Source organism: Mesoplodon densirostris, chromosome 1 (genome assembly GCF_025265405.1).
Source record: "Mesoplodon densirostris isolate mMesDen1 chromosome 1, mMesDen1 primary haplotype, whole genome shotgun sequence".
Taxonomy (NCBI): Eukaryota; Metazoa; Chordata; class Mammalia; order Artiodactyla; family Ziphiidae; genus Mesoplodon; species Mesoplodon densirostris.
Window position 1 is genome coordinate 158,270,044 of NC_082661.1, and position 20,410 is coordinate 158,290,453.

Consider the following 20,410-nt stretch of genomic DNA (forward strand, 5'->3'; position numbering starts at 1 on the left):
TAATAGTAATCTCTAGTGGAGGAATAAGAGGCAAATTTTATTTTCGTGACTTCTTTTTTACTTCGTAGTCAGAAAAACAATGAATATTTTAGTCTGTTTTCTTCATTCCAAGGTTATGTGACAAATATTGTACCTTTCTGGAAACATGTAAAAATGATAAAAATCTTGACTGCTAAAAGGTTTCTTAATAGGAACGTGTTTGAAAATTGGAATTTTCTTTTTTAACATATAACCAAATAGATCTCGAAGTCTCTGGTTAATTTAATAGAAGGAAATCCTGCCTTTAAATCTGAGAACCATATACATGTTTAATTTTTCATGTAACTAATGTAAGGCCCATTCATGTCATGCTGTTACAGGAAGCTAAAGTGCTTTAGGGTTTCCAAAGCCTCAAAACATAAACATTAACAGGAATTATCAATGATGGAAGGGCTTAGGTAATTATTATCTTTTTCTTTTAGTTTTTGGTTTTTGACAGGTGGTTTTTTAAAAAAATAATGCTCCTGTAGGGCTTATGTAATAAGGTTTCTGTCAAACTGATTTAGTAGCAGGTTGTTTTCCTAAGTCGGTGCAAAAGGTCCTGAGTTCTTTCACTTACGCTCCATGGTCTCTGCGCTGCCCCATTTTACTAATAATAACATACGAGGTTTTCCCGATTCTAGGCTAAATCTTATTAATAGTTTGTGGGAGTAAATGGCTGAAGTGTTCTTCTATTTTTAATTTATTTCAACCTTAGATGTTTTCTTAAAGTGATTTGCTATCATCAGCATCAGGCGTCTGCAGCCCAATTTATTTTGTATTGTTATCTGTGGGCTCCATGGTATGCACATAATGTGAATCAGTTGCTTGGAGTCCTGGGTAACTAGTTTACTTTTATGTAGAAAACAATAAAAAAAAAAAGGGATTCTGTATACCATACCTTTCCTTTACACTTAAAAAGCAACCCCAGCTATTAAAATACATACAGGGCAAACTCTATTACAAATGCTATTAAGTTTGGCTGCAGAACATGTATCACTGAACCATGAGTGAGGACTCAAACCCACAGATGCTTTTTATTGTCTGATTAGTGCTTCTTCATTTGTCTCAATAACACATCTATCAAAAAGATTCACTTCAAACAATACTTGGAAACTGCTAGTAAAATGTTGACAGAAACGGTCTTCAAACCAACTATGACCCATTTTCTAGGGCAAAAGAAAGAGCAACGGGGCTGAACTCCACCACATCAGACCACTGCTGGGGTTCAGTGGACACTTTATTTTCCCACTTGAATTTGAGCTCTTCTGAAAGGTCACTCCTGCCGATCTTGCGGAGATGGCGAGCCAGAAGGCGAAGTTTGTCCGTGGAATTTGGGAGTGATCTTTTCCAAAAGCAGAGAAGTTCGTGGGTCTGTTCTGTGAGATCATCAGGGTTCTTCAGTTTGATGAGCTGAACGGTGCTGCGGCGAAGGGGGAGGGATGAGGAGAGACACAGGACGTTTTCTTCTGAGAGCTCGCCTGCCAGCCAGTAGAGCAAGTTGTCCCACAGGGCTTCTGCCAGGCACACGTGGGACACTCAGTGTTAGGACCCTTTCATGGAGGGTGTGCTCATCTAACCCTCCAACTGTTCACAGGAAACTTAATCTCTGGTTTGGCCTCTGAGAAGCGGAAAGATTTGGGACCACCCAGATGGACAGTTGAGAGCCTTTGAACCCCTGCCCTTTCTGGGGTCTTCTTCTGAGGGAACCACCTATTGCAAAGGGTTAGAAATGCTTCTCAAATTTTAACTTCCCTGAGATCCAGTAGGGCTCATTAAAATGGTGTTTAGGCCCCCACTCCAGATAGTCTAATTAAGTAAGACTAGGATAGGGGCAAATCTTGGCATTTTTAACAAGTTCCCAGATGATGCTGACGCTGAGGTCTCCAACCACACTTCGAGTAGCACTATATTAGAAGACATTTTTAGATTCAAAAACTACTTCCCTTAATTTGTACTAACCTGATGCATAAATTATAGCAGCAGCTAGTCAATCCTCATGCCCCAACCCCCAACTCCACACACACATACACACACACACACACACACACACACACACAAACTCACCAAAATTCAATATCCAAAGAGAAATTCTGTGGAAGGTCCATTTCACCAACATTCCCCCTGGCTTCTGGATTATTTAGAGCTACACACATCTCTGAATATATCCTGTAAGTTCAGCATCTCCCTTCCCTTACCCTGTGACTCCTGGCTACCACCTAAACTCAAGATTCCAATTTTCTGTTGTTTGGTTGTTATTTATTTTATTGTGTAGTTCAAATCCATCACTCTCAGCAAACCCCTCAAGCCCTTCTCTCTCCTTGCACACATCAGCCCTAACCTGCATCACAGTCATTTTCTCCCACTCATGCAAAACTCTGCTCCATTTTCCCCAGTTTGGTGTCAGAAAAGAATTCTATGTCTGCCACCTTTTACTCTGTTCTTTCCGTCTACCTACTCACATAACTTGCACCTGCTTTTACACTCTAAATCATGCCACTTTTCTGTGAAAGCTACGCAGGAAATGGAGCCAACACATCCTTCCCCTCCACTGCTACTTTCAAACCAACAGTCTGCTTCCCCCTTGCAATATATTCATTTTAATGTCCATGCTACATGGGTAGGCTTTCCTCTCCCCATCCACATCATCTGTCTTCTGCCATTGGCAGGCAGCAGCAACAGCAACCCTGTTGATAGTCAGTCATACCTCTGACCACATGATTTCTTAATCTTGTCAACATCACTGACCTGTGTGGTGTCTCCATATTAAAAACTGACTTACATGGCCAATCCTTATGTTTCATCAGCAGCCAGAACTATTCCACTTCCATGGCTTCAGCTGCTCTATATTACTGCCCTAAACTTCCACAGCTTCTCTTCCTTTGTTCCTGCTTAATATGTTTCTTGCCCCATCACTAATACAGCAAGTCCTTTGACGCACGCAGTCATTCCATCATCTCTGCCTAATTCCGTACTGCCCTAATGATCAGCTGTGTAGGTCAATAATGGTCTTGCATCCACCTTAAAATCTGTTGTCCTCTTTAGCTTTCAATGTTCTCAATTTGTCAATCACCAATTCTGTCTTACTCACATTGCAGTCAAATACAGGGATGCCCAGGGTTATGAAATGATACTGAATGTGATCAACAAGTTCTATGCTTTGTACACAATTTAAGCCTTTAGCAGCTTACAAATCCATTAAAACTCTGTTTCTTGAATTCAATTTAAACTTTTCCAGAGCAATGACATAACACTTTCCTTCCATCCTTAAGCCCCAATCTCACTCTTATTCTGTTTCACTCGGCCAGTGTCAGTCTCTCCTAACTTTCCCCAAAGCCATTTGACCTGAGTTCTCATAACCTCATTTTCATTTCAAAATCACTTTCTTACAGAATCTCACTCCTCCATGTTTGCTGGGTGCCATCCTCACAGTGTTTTTCATCTAATAATTTCCCTTCACAACTCTTCCTTAACCTCCTCATCAGGTTCTTTCCATTCTTCCCACAGGCACTCTCAGGCCTCCCCTTTCCTTGCTTCTGCTGCTGTTTCAAGCTCTCAAGCTATCTCTCCCCGTCCTTTTACCATAGAATCTTTTCATGCCTATTGTAAATCTGATGCCTTAAGTCCATCACTATCAACTCACTCCTTAAGCCCTTGCTTTAGAGGTTATATAGCCTCTTTTAAAAAAATTATTTTATTAAAATATAGTTGATTTACAATGTTGTGTTAATTTCTACTGTACTGCAAAGTGATTAAGATATATATATTCTTTTTCATATTCTTTTCCATTATGGTTCATCACAAGATGTTGATACCCTCTTTTAAAACTCTATTAAAGCCTTATTTTCCAATCTTTTTAGAGCCCTCCTAAATACTACTTAGAGCAACTGATTCTCAGTCTACATCTTCTCCGACTTCCACAGAGCATTTTACTCCTTCCCTCGGGCTCCATGGCCTGCCCTGCTCTTCCTCTTCCCTCTCTTTTCCCTTTGCTGACTGTCTTCCTCCTGATTGTGCTGAATTACTGCTTCCTATCTCAGGCCCCTTCTATTTCTGTCCCCTCCCCTCAGTGAATTCACCAACTGCCTTAACTATCTCCTCTACGTGAAATATCCCATATCTACTATATCTTCAGCTTTGACTCTGTTTCCCTAAATCCTGGTACAGGCCTACCTTATTTTCTTGTATTTTGCTTTATTGCCCTTCATGGATACTGTGTTTTTTACAAATTGAAGATTTGTGGCAACCTTGCATCAAGCAAGTCTATGGGCACCATTTTTCCAATGGCATTTGCTCACTTTGTGTCTCTGTGTCACATTTTGGTAATTCTCACAGTATTTCAAACTTTTTCATTATTTTATTTGTTATGGTGATCTGTAATCAGTGATCATTGATGTTACTATTGCAAAAAGATTATGACTCACTGAAGGCTCAGATGATGTTCAGCATTTTTTAGCAATAAAGTATTTTTTTAATTAAGGTATGTACATCGATTTTTAGACAGAATGCTGCTGCACACTTAACAGACTACAGTATAATGTAAACATAATTTTATATGCACTAGGAAACCCAAAAATTCATGTGACTCATTTTATCATGATATTTACTTTATTGTGGTGGTTTGGAACCAAACCCACAATATCTTCAAGGTATGCCTGTATACCATTTACAATATTCATCTCCTAATTATCTTTACCAGTTTATACTAGAGCCAATTCAAATTCCACATTTCTAATTTTTCTTTATTGGGGTATAGTTGCTTTACAATGTTGTGTTAGTTTCTACTGTACAGCAAAGTGGAGTTCCCTGTGCTATACGGCAGGTTCTCATTAGTTATCTATTTTATACATATTAGTGTATGTATATCAATCCCAATCTCCCAATTCATCCCACCCGCCCACCCTTTTACCCCTTGGTGTCCATACGTTCATTCTTTACATCTGTGTCTCTATTTCTGCCTTGCATTCCTCTGCACCATTTTTCTAGATTCCACATATATGCATTAATATATGATATTTGTTTTTCTCTCTGACTTACTTCACTCTGTCTGACAGTCTCTGGTCCATCCCACACTTCTAAAATTGAAATCAACTTTTGTCTTTCCCTCTCTCCACCTGATCCTTCACTCTGTTCACTTTCTTAGTGAATGTGACCACTCAGCTGAGTATGCTAACACATGAAAGATTATTCCCATTTCTCAAAGCCTATTTCTTATCACCTGTACTCAAGTTTTACTGGTCCTAACCCTAAACATATCTTAGATATTTCCTCCAGTTTCCAGCCTTACTGACTCAATCTTAATCATGTCCTACCTCTTTTTTTCTGGAGTACTCCAAGAATCAGGGTTCTAACTCATACCCCTGCTATCAGTGTAGACTGACTTTAGTTTCCTACACAACTAATAGAGAGAAGTGTTCAAAGTCTAATCTGATCTTATTCATTCCTTGTTAATACATATCTTGTAGCCTCCTTCATTGTCTGAACTTCTTAATTTGCATTTAAAACTTTCATAGTTTTGTCCTGCTCTAACCTCATCTACCATCATCCTGCAACAGCTCAGATGGCATTGGTCATGCAAGACCACATTGTATAACAATTTAGGACTTCCTGGTACACTTAGGAAAGATCACTATACTCTTGTGGTTGTTGACAATAATAGTGGGAGTACTTTTATTTGAACATCAAGTTCTTCAATAGTTAACAACATTATAAACTTGCTGGGCTTTCACCTACTGCTATTGTTGTTTTACTGGGGTTTTTTTTCTTTTCGTTTCTGGGGTTCGGGCTTTGATATTTTATGTTTTGTTTTTGCTCTGTCACCTGCTCTCTCTTTGAAAATAATTTTATTGCCTCTGAAAGAGTGTATAACTCTAAGGTTTATTTCTAACCTACTCACTTCTAATAATTCAGCAAAGCTTGTATATTTTCTGTACAAGTCCATAAAGATAACCCCTGAATGAAATGTTAAGCCATCAGTGGTGAGACTGACACAGTAGTCAAATGCATTCAGTGATGTCTGTTGAAGACTAATAGATTATCACAGTAGTAACAATTAACATCACAAAATGAATTGTTTCAAAGGCTAAAATAGAATAAAAGTGTCAAATTCTACCCTGAAATATGCATCATTGTTATGTAATTGTATTACTTATAACCACAATCAAATTTTACATGTTTCCTATGTGGTTTCATACCTCCATATATACCTCTATTTAAAATCTATTTTAAGATTTGAACCCTAATAATCAACATTTCAGGACAAACTGTAGTAGTCTATTTACCAAACAAAGCAATTACTAGTTATCTTAGTTCAATAATACTTAGTAGAATTCATATTTCTTGTAGATTTTAATAAAATTTTAACTACATCTACATTCAAGAATGTTTTTGTTTATATGTGCATGACTTAAAAACAAAAACTCATTTATTAGGCTGATAATAAATGATTATTTATTAACTTATTGTTAATTACAAAGTTCTCTATTCTTTCTTACCAAAAGATTCACATAACATATAAAATATAAGAGAAAAATAGCACCATCATAATGAAGACAGAGCAAGTATTCCTTACCTAGAGGATCTGTAGAAATTCTTTTGGTACTCTGTGGACGGTTGATTAAGTTTTCATGCTTTAGGGTGAAAGGGACACAGAATAAGCAGAAGAAATCATTAATTTGTGAACAAGCTACATATAAAAGCCCATCTGAACTTCACCCCTATTTGGAAAAAGTCCTGAACTGCATGCCTTGCAAAATTAGGTTGTGTATTTGTGCATGCATGCTCAGCAATTGCTTTCCTAAGATAAGGCAACATATATTAACCCAAATCTTTCAGAGAATTTAAATTTAGGAATGCACAATTAAATATTATTTTAGCATTCACATTAACTCTCAATAAACATTTTCTAAACTAAAATTTAAAACTGTTAATACTAGCTAACAAAGATCAAGTTACCTCTATGCTACAAACACAGTATTTGTAAAGGCCTGTACATTTAATGGGTACTCAAACATTAGTTTTTGTGAATAAATGAGTGAATCAGGGTGCAGACATGATGCTAAAAACAATCAAATCTTTAAGCAGGTATTATTCTGAAACCAAAACTTTGTCAAGGAGAAATCAAATATATAATCATTACTTTTCTACACTGTCTGCAGTTTGTTCTCATTAATATGGGATCATGAAAACAGCACAGGAGGTAAAGTAAAAACATCTGGGTTTGGAAACCTGTTCAGTGCTCTGGACAATTGATTTACCCCCTTGGTCTCAGCTCTGCAATGTGATTTCTTATCATGCACACACACACATCACAAAAGCCTGTACACAAATGGTCAGAGCAACTTTATTTGTAATAGCCAAAAACTGGAAACAACTAAAATGTTCTGCAATAGGTGAATGACTAAACAAACCATGGTACATACACAAGATGGGATACTCTTCAGTAATAAAGAGGATAAATCATTGATAAATGCAACAATTTGCATGGACCTCAGGGTACTGTGCTGAGTGAAAAATTGCAGTCTCCAAAGTTCACATATTCTGATTCCATTTATGTCGTTGTTGAAATTACAGAATTAAAAAGTTATAGAACAGATTAGTGATTTCCAGGGGTTAGGATAGTGGTAGAAGACCATAAAAAAGTAGCACAGGGGAGGTCTTTGTAGTGCTAGAATAATTGTGTATCTTGAATGCAGTAGTTACACAAATCTACACATCTGATAAAATGTTATAGTACTATACATAAACATTGTATCAATGTTAACTTCCTGGCTTTGATATTTTGCTAAAATTATGTAAGGTGTAACCACTGAGAAAAACTGGGTCAGAATATATAGCGCCTCTCTGTACTATTTGGCAACTTCCTGTAAATCAATAATTATTTCAAAATAAAACAAAAATTTTAAAACATTTACTCATAGCAATGATACCAGAATGATGTAAGTGTTCTATGTTAATGCATAGCACACTGGTTCATAAAAAAAACATTCAATACAGGTTTATTAAATCTGAATATAATATTTTGTAGGTATTCTTGTCATACACATTACATAAACATGTATATACAACTTCCATTATATGAGCAAGATGGCAGCATAGAAGATCCTGAACCCACCTCTCCCCATGGACACAACATATCTACAACCACATATCAAATAATTCCCTCAGTAAGGGACTAAAACTGGATGAACAATGCCTCCACGACAAAGTGTAAGAGGAAAACATTGAGACAGGTAGGAGAGACAGAGATAAAAGTCTCACCAAGGAAAAATCCAAAACCCAGCCACAGTGATCCACAATCAGGAGAGATCATAAAGTACAGATCTTTTCCCTGAGAAGTGAGGGAATCGAGCTCTACATCCAGCACCCCAAACCCTAGATCCCGCACAGGAGAGATGAGCCCCCAAAACACCTGGTTTTGAAAACCAACAGGAAATATGTCCAGGAAAACAAAAGAATTAAATGGAACAAAAAAACCTCTTAAAGGGCTTGTCCAAAGCCTTCCTCAACTCAAAATCAAGTTTAAAACACCAGGTTAAAAAACATATGGACCATAGGTAAAGGGGGCTGACTTACCACTCTTTCAGAGAGGAAGCCACCAGTTGGGATGTTCGCTGGGGACTGAGACACTGGTAGGAGCCATTTTTGTGATCTCATGCTATCTTGTGAATGAGGGCACAGGTGGATGCCATTTTGGAATTGTCCCTCTAAACTGTTACTGCTAATGGGGGTACCCCACTGAGAACTCTGCCCATTCCTGCACCTCAGCCAGCCCTCACAGCCAGCTGAACAATAGCCCCACCCACCAGTATGCACAGTAGTAGCAGGTGGGCCTTGAAGCTGGTGGGAGGCCAGTTCCACCAACCAGTGCCCTGCAGCAGCAGCAGCTGGGCCCTGCCACAACAGGAAGGGGATATCCCTCGACACTTGGCTCTGGTCGCCACATGGGATTATGCTTCTGAGTCCCACAGGACATTTCCTAAAAAAGACCATCCTTCAAGACTGGGAGAGATGGCTAATCTACCTAATACATAGAAACAAACCCAGAGAATTAGAAAAAATGAGGAGAAAGAGAAATATGTTACAATCAAAAGAACAAGACAAAACATCAGAAAAAGAATTAAATGAAATGGAAATGAGCAATCTACCTAATAAAGAGTTCTGCATAATTGCCATAAAGATGCTCACCAAACTTGGGAGAAGAATGGATGAACACAGTGAGAACTTCAACAGAGACAGAAAATATAATAAAATACTAAACGTAAGTTATAACTGAACTTAAAAATACACTTAAGGGATTCAACAGCAGACTGGATAAGGTAGAAGAACAAATCTCTGACCTGGAACACAAAGCAATAGAAAACTGAGACTGAGCAGGACAATGAAAAAAAAGAAAAAAGAAAGAAAGAAAGAAAAGGAATTTTTAAAAGTAAATATACCTTAATATACCTTTAGGAAAACATCAAATGGAATACCTTTCACATTATCAGGGTCCCAGAAAGAGAAGGAAGAGAGAAAGAGCCAGAAAAATTCTTTAAAGAAACAGTGGCTGAAAACATCCCTAATCTGAGTAAGAAAAGAGACATCAAGGTCCAAGAAGCTCAGAGATTTACAAATAAGATGAACCCAAAGAGACATACATCAAAACACATTACAATTAAAATGGTAAAAGTTAAGGATAAAGAGAGAATCCTAAAAGTAGCAAGAGAAAAACAACTTGTTACATGCAAAATAACCCCCCATAAGTCTATCAGCAGACTTTTCAGCAGAAATTTTACAGGCCTGAAGGGAAAGGCATGACATATTCAAAGTGCTGAAAAAAAATTTTTTTCCAACCAATAATTCTCTATCCAGCAAGCTTATCATTCAAAATTGAAGGAAACATCAATAGTTTCCAGATAAGCAAAAGCTAAATTCCATCACCAGTAAACCAGCCCTGCAACAAATATTAAAGGGACTTCCTTAAGCTGAAAAGAAATGGCACTAATTAATAGTAAGAAAACATACAAAAGTAAAAATCTCATTGGAAAAGGTAAATATATAATAGGGGTAGTGGATCAATCACTCGTAAAGCAAGTATGAAGAGTAAAAGACAAAGGTAGAAAATTAAAATTACAATAATTAGTTAAGGAGTACATAAAATAAAAAGATGTAAAATGTGTCATCAAAAATAGAAAATGGGGGTGGGATGTAAAAGATAAAGATTTGGAATGTGTTCAGATTTGAGTAGCTACCAACTTAAAACTGGGTACCATTTACATTGAATGTTCTATGTGAGCCTCACAATAACCACAGGAAAAAATAATAATAGTGAATACACAAAAGAAAATGAGAAAGAAATCTAAACAAAACACTAAAGAAAACTACCAAAACACAAGGGAAGAGAGAAAGATAAGAAGAACAAAAAAAATCCCTATAAAAATAGCCTGAAAACAATTAACAAAATGGCAGTAAGTACATACCTATCAATAATTACTTTAAATACAAATAGACCTAATGTTCCAATCAAAAGATATAGAGTGGCAGAATGGATTAAAAAAAAAAAAAAAAGACCCACCTATACACTGCCTATGAAAGACTCATTTCAGAAGAAAGGACACACAGACGGAAAATGAAGGAGCAGAAAAAGATATTCCATGCAAATTGAAATGAAAAGAAAGTGAAGTAGCTATAGCCGTATCAGACAAAATAGACTTTAAAACAAAGACTGCGGGCCTCCCTGGTGGCGCAGTGGTTGAGAGTCCGCCTGCCGATGCAGGGGATATGGGTTCGTGCCCCGGTCTGGGAGGATCCCATATGCCGCGGAGCGGCTGGGCCCGTGAGCCATGGCCGCTGGGCCTGCGCGTCCGGAGCCTGTGCTCCGCAACGGGAGAGGCCACAACAGTGAGAGGCCCGCATACCGAAAAAAAAAAAAAAGACTGCAATAAAAGACAAAGAAGGGCATTACATAATGATAACAGGATCAATCCAGTGAGAAGATATAACATTTATAAATATACATGTACCCTACAGAGAAGTACCAAAATATATAAAACAAATAATAATGGACTTAAAGTGAGAAATTTAAGCAATACAATAATACTAGGGGATTTTAACACCTCACTTACAACAATGAATAAATCATCCAGATAAAAAATCAATAAGGAAATATTGGACTTGAATGACACATTAGACCAGATGAACTTACTAGAGATACACAGAACATTCTATCTAAGAGCAGCGGCATACACATTCTTTTCAAGTGCACATGGAACAATCTCCAGGATAGATCATATGCTAGGCCACAAAACAAGTCTTGATAAATTCAGGAAGACTGAAATATTATCAAAGCATCTTCTCTGACCACAATGGCATAAAACTGGAAATCAACTACAAGAAAGAAACTGGAAAACCCACAAAAATGTACAGATTAAACAACATGCTACCAAACAAACAATGGATTATTAGGAAATCAAAGAAGAAATATGACATACTAAAATCTATGGAAAACCACCAGCAAAAGTGGTTCTAAGAGGGAAATTCTTAGAGATGCAGGCCTACTTCCAGAACAAGAAAAATCCCAAATAAACAATTTAACTTTACACCTAAAGGAACTAGTAAAAGAAGAATAAACAAGTAGAAGGAAGGAAATTAGTAGAAGGAAGGAAATAATAAACATCAATGCAGAAAAAAATGAAATAAAGACAAAAAATAGAAACAATCAATGAAACTAAGAGCTGTTTTTTTGAAAGATAAACAAAATCAACACATCTTTAACTAGACTAACCAAGAAAAAAAGAGAGAGCACTCAAATAAGTGAATTCAGTAATGAAAGATAAGTTACAACTGATACCACAGTAATAAAACAGATCACAAGAGACTATTCTAAACAAATATATGACCAAAAATGGGCAATCTGGAAGAAATGGATAAATTCCTAGAAACATACAATCTCTCAGGGCCGAATTATGAAGAAATAAATCTGAATAGACAAATTACTAGCAAGGAGATTGAAGCAGTAATCAAAAAGTTCCCAACAAACAAAAGTCCAGGACCAGATGGCTGCACAGATGAATTCTACCAAATATTCAAGAAGATTTAATACCTATCCTTCTCAAGCTCTATCAAAAAATTGAAGAGTTGGGAACATTCCCAAACTTGTTTTACAAAGCCAGCATTACTCTGATATCAAAACCAGTCAAGGACACCAAACACACACACACACACACGCGCACACAGTCCAGACCAAATCACTTGATGAATGTAGATGCAAAAATCCTCAACAAAATATTATCAAACTGAATCCAACAATGTATTAAAATAATCATATACCACAACCAAGTGGGATTTATTCCAGGAATGCAAGGATGATTCAATGAATCATTAGCCACAAATTAATGTGAAGAATCACGTTAACAAATGAAGGATAGAAATCATTTGATCATTTCAATAGATGCAGAAAAAGCATTTGACAAAATTCAGCATCCATTTATGATAAAAAAAACTCTTAACAAAGAAGGTATAGAGGTAACATACCTCAACGTAATAAAAGCCAAATATGACAAACCCACAGCTAACATCATACTCACTGGTGAAAAGTTGAAAGCTTTTCCTTGAAGAACAGGAGTAATACAAGGATTCTCATGATCACCACTGTTATTCAACATATTATTGTAGTCCTAGCCATAGCATTTAGGCAAGAAAAAGAAATAAAAGACATCCAAACCAAAAAAAGGAAGAAGTAAAACTATCATATTTGCATGTCCATGGATTGGAACAATTAATATTATTAAAATGTCCATACAGATGTTCTGCCCGCAGTCTGCCTCGCACGGTGGGGTGCAGCTCCAGGACCTTCCTTCAGGGATTTTTTTTGCTCCAGTGGTGTGCTGAAACTTCTCCGCTGGACTCCTTGACTACTACAAAGAAGCACTGTTTAAGGTAACCTGTATCTCCTCTTCCATGGCACACACCTTGTGAACGTGATGAGGCACCAGAATGGGGAAGGCTGTGACCCGCAAGCAGCAGCATGAATGATTCATTGAAGATGAATCACAGGGACATGAGGTGGTGATAAAGGCTACAATCAGGCTAGTCAAGAAAGACCTTTCTGATAAGGAGACACCTGAACACATCCCTCAGTGCCAGTCTGGTGGCTGACAGCCTCCTCCATCTCAGGCAGTGGACGCTCATTGAATACCATGGCTGTAAAGGAACAGCAAGAAGGACTTCCGGGTAAGATGGCGGAAGAGTAAGACGCGGAGATCACCTTCCTCCCCACAGATACACCAGAAATACAGCTACACGTGCAACAACTCCTACAGAACAACTACTGAACGCTGGCAGAAGACCCCAGACCTCCCAAAAGGCAAGAAACTCCCCACATACCTGGGTAGGGCAAAGCAGAGAGATTCCCGCAGAGAGGAGCGGTGCCGAGCGGCACTCACCAGCCCGAGAGGCTTGTCTGCTCCCCCGCCGGGGCGGGCGGCGCTGGGGCTGAGGCTCGGGCTTCGGTCGGAGCGCAGGGAGAGGACTGGGACTGGCGGCGGGAGCTCAGCCTGAGGGGGGCTAATGTGCCACGGCTGGCTGGGAGGGAGTCCGGGAAAGCTCTGGGGCTGCCGAAGAGGCAGGAGACTTTTTCTTCCCTCTTGGTTTCCTGGTGCGCGAGGAGAGGGGATTAAGAGCGCCGCGTGAAGGAGCTCCAGAGACGGGCGCGGGTCGCGGCTGAAAGCGCGGAGCCCAGAGACGGGCGTGGGACGCTGGGGCTGCTGCTGCCACTGCCAAGAAGCCTGTGTGCGAGCGCAGGACACTGTCCACACCGCCCTTCCGGGAGCCTGTGCAGCCTGCCACTGCCGGGGTCCCGGGATCCAGGGGCGGCTTCCCTGGGAGAACGCACGGCGCGCCCCGGGCTGGTGCGGCGTCGCGCCGACCTCTGCCGCTGCAGGCACGCCCCGCACTCCGTGCCCCTCCCTCCCGCCCGGCCTGAGTGAGCCAGAGTCCACGAAGAGGCTGCTCCTTTGGCCCTGTCCTGTCTGAGCGAAGAACAGACGCCCTCCGGCAACCTACACGCAGAGGCGGGGCCAAATCCAAAGCTGAGACCCAGGAGCTGTGAGAACAAAGAAGAGAAAGGGAAACCTCTCCCAGCAGCCTCAGAAGCAGCGGATTAAAGCTCCACAATCAACTTCATGTACCCTGCATCTGTGGAATACATGAATAGACAACAAATCATCCCAAATTGAGGAGCCAGGAGTCAGTGCTGTGCCTCTGAGGTGGGAGAGCGAACTTCAGGACACTGGTCCACAAGAGACCTCCCAGCTCCACATAATATCAAACGGCGAAATTCTTCCAGAGATCTCCATCTCAACACCAGCACCCAGCTTCACTCAACGACCAGCAAGCTACAGTGCTGGACACCCTATGCCAAACAACTAGCAAGACAGGAACACAACACCACCCATTAGCAGAGAGGCTGCCTCAAATCATAAAAAGTCCGCAAACACCCCAAAACACACCACCAGACGTGGACCTGCCCACCAGAAAGACAAGATCCAGCCTCATCCACCAGAACACAGGCAGTAGTCCCCTCCACCAAGAAGCCTACACAACCCACTAAACCAACCTTAGCCACTGGGGACAGACACCAAAAACAACGGGAACTACGAACCTGCAGCCTGCAAAGAGGAGACCCCAAACACAGTAACATAAGCAAAATGAGAAGACAGAAAAACACACAGCAGGAGAAGGAGCAAGATAAAAACCCACCAGACCTAACAAATGAAGAGGTAATAGGCAGTCTATCTGAAAAAGAATTCAGAATAATGATGGTAAAGATGATCCAAAATCTTGGAAATAGAATAGACAAAATGCAAAAAACAGTTAACAAGGACCTAGAAGAACTAAAGACGAATCAAGCATCGATTAAAAACACAATAAATGAAATAAAAAATACTCTAGATGGGATCAATAGCAGAATAACTGAGGCAGAAGAACGGATAAGTGAGGTGGAAGATAAAATAGTGGAAATAACTGCTGCACAGCAAAATAAAGAAAAAAGAATGAAAAGAACAGAGGACAGTCTCAGAGACCTCTGGGACAACATTAAACGCACCAACATTCGAATTATAGGGGTTCCAGAAGAAGAAGAGAAAAAGAAAGGGACTGAGAAAATATTTGAAGAGATTATAGTTGAAAACTTCCCTAATATGGGAAAGGAAATAGTTAATCAAGTCCAGGAGGCACAGAGAGTCCCATACAGAATAAATCCAAGGAGAAATACACCAAGACACATATTAATCAAACTGTCAAAAATTAAACACAAAGAAATCATATTAAAAGCAGCAAGGCAAAAACAACAAATAACACACAAGGGAATCCCCATCAGGATAACAGCTGATCTCTCAGCAGAAACTCTACAAGCCAGAAGGGAGTGGCAGGACATACTTAAAGTGATGAAGGAGAAAAACCTGCAACCAAGATTACTCTACCCAGCAAGGATCTCATTCAGATTTGAGGGAGAAATTAAAACCTTTACAGACAAGCAAAAGCTGAGAGAGTTCAGCACCACCAAACCAGCTTTACAACAAATGCTAAAGGAACTTCTCTAGGCAAGAAACACAACAGAAGGAAAAGAACTACAATAACGAACCCAAAACAATTAAGAAAATGGGAATAGGAACATACATATCAATAATTACCTTAAATGTAAATGGACTAAATGCTCCCACCAAAAGACACAGACTGGCTGAATGGATACAAAAACAAGACCCATATATATGCTGTCTACAAGAGACCCACTTCAGACCTAGAGATACATACAGACTGAAAGTAAGGGGATGGAAAAAGATATTCCATGCAAATGGAAACCAAAAGAAAGCTGGAGTAGCAATTCTCATATCAGACAAAATAGACTTTAAAATAAAGACTACTAGAAGAGACAAAGAAGGACACTACATAATGATCAAGGGATCAATCCAAGAAGAAGATATAACAATTGTAAATATTTATGCACCAAACATAGGAGCACCTCAATACATAAGGGAAATATTAACAGCCATAAAAGGAGAAATCGACAGTAACACAATCATAGTAGGGGACTTTAACACCCCACTTTCACCAATGGACAGGTCATCCAAAATGAAAATAAATAAGGAAACACAAGCTTTAAATGATACATTAAACAAGATGGACTTAATTGATATTTATAGGACATTCCATCCAAAAACAACAGAATACACATTTTTCTCAAGTGCTCATGGAACATTCTCCAGGATAGATCATATCTTGGGTCACAAATCAAGCCTTGGTAAATTTAAGAAAATTGAAATTGTATCAAGTATCTTTTCCGACCACAATGCTATGAGACTAGATATCAATTACAGGAAAAAAGCTGTAAAACATACAAACACATGGAGGCTAAACAATACACTACTTAATAACGAAGTGATCACTGAAGAAATCAAAGAGGAAATTAAAAAATACCTAGAAACAAATGACAATGGAGACACGACGACCCAAAACCTATGGGATGCAGCAAAAGCAGTTCTAAGAGGGAAGTTTATGGCAATACAATCCCACCTTAAGAAACAGGAAATATCTCGAATAAACAACCTAACCTTGCACCTAAAGCAATTAGAGAAAGAAGAACAAAAACATCCCAAAGTTAGCAGAAGGAAAGAAATCATAAAAATCAGATCAGAAATAAATGAAAAAGAAATGAAGGAAACGATAGCAAAGATCAATAAAACTAAAAGCTGGTTCTTTGAAAAGATAAACAAAATTGATAAACCATTAGCCAGACTCATCAAGAAAAAAAGGGAGAAGACTCAAATCAATAGAATTAGAAATGAAAAAGGAGAAGTAACAACTGACACTGCAGAAATACAAAAGATCATGAGAGATTACTATAAGCAACTCTATGCCAATAAAATGGACAACCTGGAAGAAATGGACAAATTCTTAGAAATGCACAACCTGCCAAGACTGACTCAGGAAGAAATAGAAAATATGAATAGACCAATCACAAGCACTGAAATTGAAACTGTGATTAAAAATCTTCCAACAAACAAAAGCCCAGGACCAGATGGCTTCACAGGCGAATTCTATCAAGCATTTAGAGAAGAGCTAACACCTATCCTTCTCAAACTCTTCCAAAATATAGCAGAGGGAGGAACACTCCCAAACTCATTCTACGAGGCCACCATCACCTTGATACCAAAACCAGACAAGGATGTCACAAAGAAAGAAAACTACAGGCCAATATCACTGATGAACATAGATGCAAAAATCCTCAACAAAATACTAGCAAACAGAATCCAACAGCACATTAAAAGGATCATACACCATGATCAAGTGGGGTTTATTCCAGGAATGCAAGGATTCTTCAATATACGCAAATCAATCAATGTGATACACCATATTAACAAGTTGAAGGAGAAAAACCATATGATCATCTCAATAGATGCAGAGAAAGCTTTTGACAAAATTCAACACCCATTTATGATAAAAACCCTGCAGAAAGTAGGCATAGAGGGAACTTTCCTCAACATAATAAAGGCCATATATGACAAACCCACAGCCAGCATCGTCCTCAATGGTGAAAAACTGAAACCATTTCCACTAAGATCAGGAACAAGACAAGGTTGCCCACTCTCACCACTCTTATTCAACCTAGTTTTGGAAGTTTTAGCCACAGCAATCAGGGAAGAAAAGGAAATAAAAGGAATCCAAATGGGAAAAGAAGAAGTAAAGCTGTCACTGTTTGCAGATGACATGATACTATACATAGAGAATCCTAAAGATGCTACCAGAAAACTACTAGAGCTAATCAATGAATTTGGTAAAGTGGCAGGATACAAAATTAATGCACAGAAATCTCTGGCATTCCTATATACTAATGATGAAAAATCTGAAAGTGAAATCAAGGAAACACTCCCATTTACCATTGCAACAAAAAGAATAAAATATCTAGGAATAAACCTACCTAAGGAGACAAAAGACCTGTATGCAGAAAATTATAAGACACTGATGAAAGAAATTAAAGATGATACAAATAGATGGAGAGATGTACCATGTTCTTGGATTGGAAGAATCAACATTGTGAAAATGACTCTACTACCCAAAGCAATCTACAGATTCAATGCAATACCTATCAAACTACCAATGGCATTTTTCACAGAACTAGAACAAAAAATTTCACAATTTGTATGGAAACACAAAAGACCCCGAATAGCCAAAGCAATCTTGAGAACGAAAAATGGAGCTGGAGGAATCAGGCTCCCTGACTTCAGACTATACTACAAAGCTACAGTAATCAAGACAGTATGGTACTGGCACAAAAACAGAAATATAGATCAATGGAACAGGATAGAAAGCCCAGAGATAAACCCACGGACATATGGTCACCTTATCTTTGATAAAGGAGGCAGGAATGTACAGTGGAGAAAGGACAGTCTCTTCAATAAGTGGTGCTGGGAAAACTGGACAGGGACATGTAAAAGTATGAGATTAGATCACTCCCTAACACCATACACAAAAATTAGCTCAAAATGGATTAAAGACCTAAATGTAAGGCCAGACACCATCAAACTCCTAGAGGAAAACATAGGCAGAACACTCTATGACATAAATCACAGCAAGATCCTTTTTGACCCATCTCCTAGAGAAATGGAAATAAAGACAAAAATAAACACATGGGACCTAATGAAACTTCAAAGCTTTTGCACAGCAAAGGAAACCATAAACAAGACCAAAAGACAACCCTCAGAATGGGAGAAAATATTTGCAAATGAAGCAACTGACAAAGGATTAATCTCCAAAATTTATAAGCAGCTCATGCAGCTCAATAGCAAAAAAACAGACAACCCAATCCAAAAATGGGCAGAAGACCTAAATAGACATTTCTCCACAGAAGATATACAGACAGCCAACAAACACATGAAAGGATGCTCAACATCTTTACTCATTAGAGAAATGCAAATCAAAACTACAATGAGATATCATCTCACACCAGTCAGAATGGCCATCATCAAAAAATCTAGAAACAATAAATGCTGGAGAGGGTGTGGAAAAAAGGGAACACTCTTGCACTGCTGGTGGGAATGTGAATTGGTACAGCCACTATGGAGAACAGTATGGAGGTTCCTTAAAAAACTACAAATAGAACTACCATATGACCCAGCAATCCCACTACTGGGCATATACCCTGAGAAAACCATAATTCAAAAAGAGACATGTACCAAAATGTTCATAGCAGCCCTATTTACAATAGCCCGGAGATGGAAACAACCTAAGTGTCCATCATCGGATGAATGGATAAAGAAGATGTGGCACATATATACAATGGAATATTACTCAGCCATAAAAAGAAATGAAATTGAGCTATTTGTAATGAGGTGGATGGACCTAGAGTGTGTCATACAGAGTGAAGTAAGTCAGAAAGAGAAAGACAAATACTGTATGCTGACACATATATATGGAATTTAAGAAAAAAATGTCATCAAGAACATAGGGGTAAGACAGGAATAAAGACACAGACCTACTAGAGCATGGACTTGAGGATATGGGGAGGGGGAAGGGTAAGCTGTGACAAAGTGAAAGAGTGGCATGGACATATATACACTACCAAATGTAAGGTAGAGAGCTAGTGGGAAGCAGCCGCATAGCACAGGGAGATCAGCTCGGTTCTTTGTGACCGCCTGGAGGGGTGGGATAGGGAGGGTGGGAGGGAGACGCAAAAGGGAGGGGATATGGGAACATATGTATATGTATAACTGATTAAATTTGTAAAATAAAAAAAATAAAAAAATATAGTGAAAAAAAAAAAAAAAAAAAAAAAAAAAAAAAAAAAAAAAAAAAAAAAAAAATGTCCATACAATTCAAAGCAATATACAGATTCAGTGAAATCTCCATCAAAATTCCAATGGCACATTTTACAGAACTGGAACAAATAATACTAAAAACTGTATGGAGCCTCAAAAGATTTCAAATAGACAAAATAACCTTGAAAAAAAAGAGCAAAGCTGGAGGTGCCATGCTCCCTGATTTCAAACTATACTACAAAGCTAATCAAGAGAATAGTATGGCCATAAAAACAGACACACAGATAAATAAAACAGAATTGAGAGCCTAGAAATAAACCCACATAAATATGGACAGTTAATTTATGACAAAGGAGCAAAGAACATACAATGGTGAAAGGATAGTGTATTCAATAAATGGTGTTGATAAAACTGGACAGCCACATGCAAAAAAAAAAGAAAGAAAGAAACTAGACCACTATCTTACATAATACACAAAATTGAACTAAAAATAGATTAAAGACTTGAATGTAAGACCTGAAACCATAATAATCCTAGAGAAAACCATAGGCAATAACCTCCTTGACATCATTCTTATTTATGTTTTTGTGGCTCTGACC

At 38.6% G+C, this 20,410-nt stretch overlaps 1 protein-coding gene across 1 annotated transcript in view; it reads right to left on the reverse strand.

Moving 5' to 3' along the window:
* Positions 1 to 1,173: 1,173 nt before the first annotated feature.
* The window catches only part of DTHD1 (death domain containing 1), an 84,030-nt gene continuing 64,793 nt past the window's right edge, over positions 1,174 to 20,410 (reverse strand). The window contains 2 exon segments of the mRNA XM_060097250.1: positions 1,174 to 1,535; positions 6,590 to 6,647. Of these exon segments, the coding sequence (XP_059953233.1) occupies positions 1,174 to 1,535; positions 6,590 to 6,647 (420 nt within the window).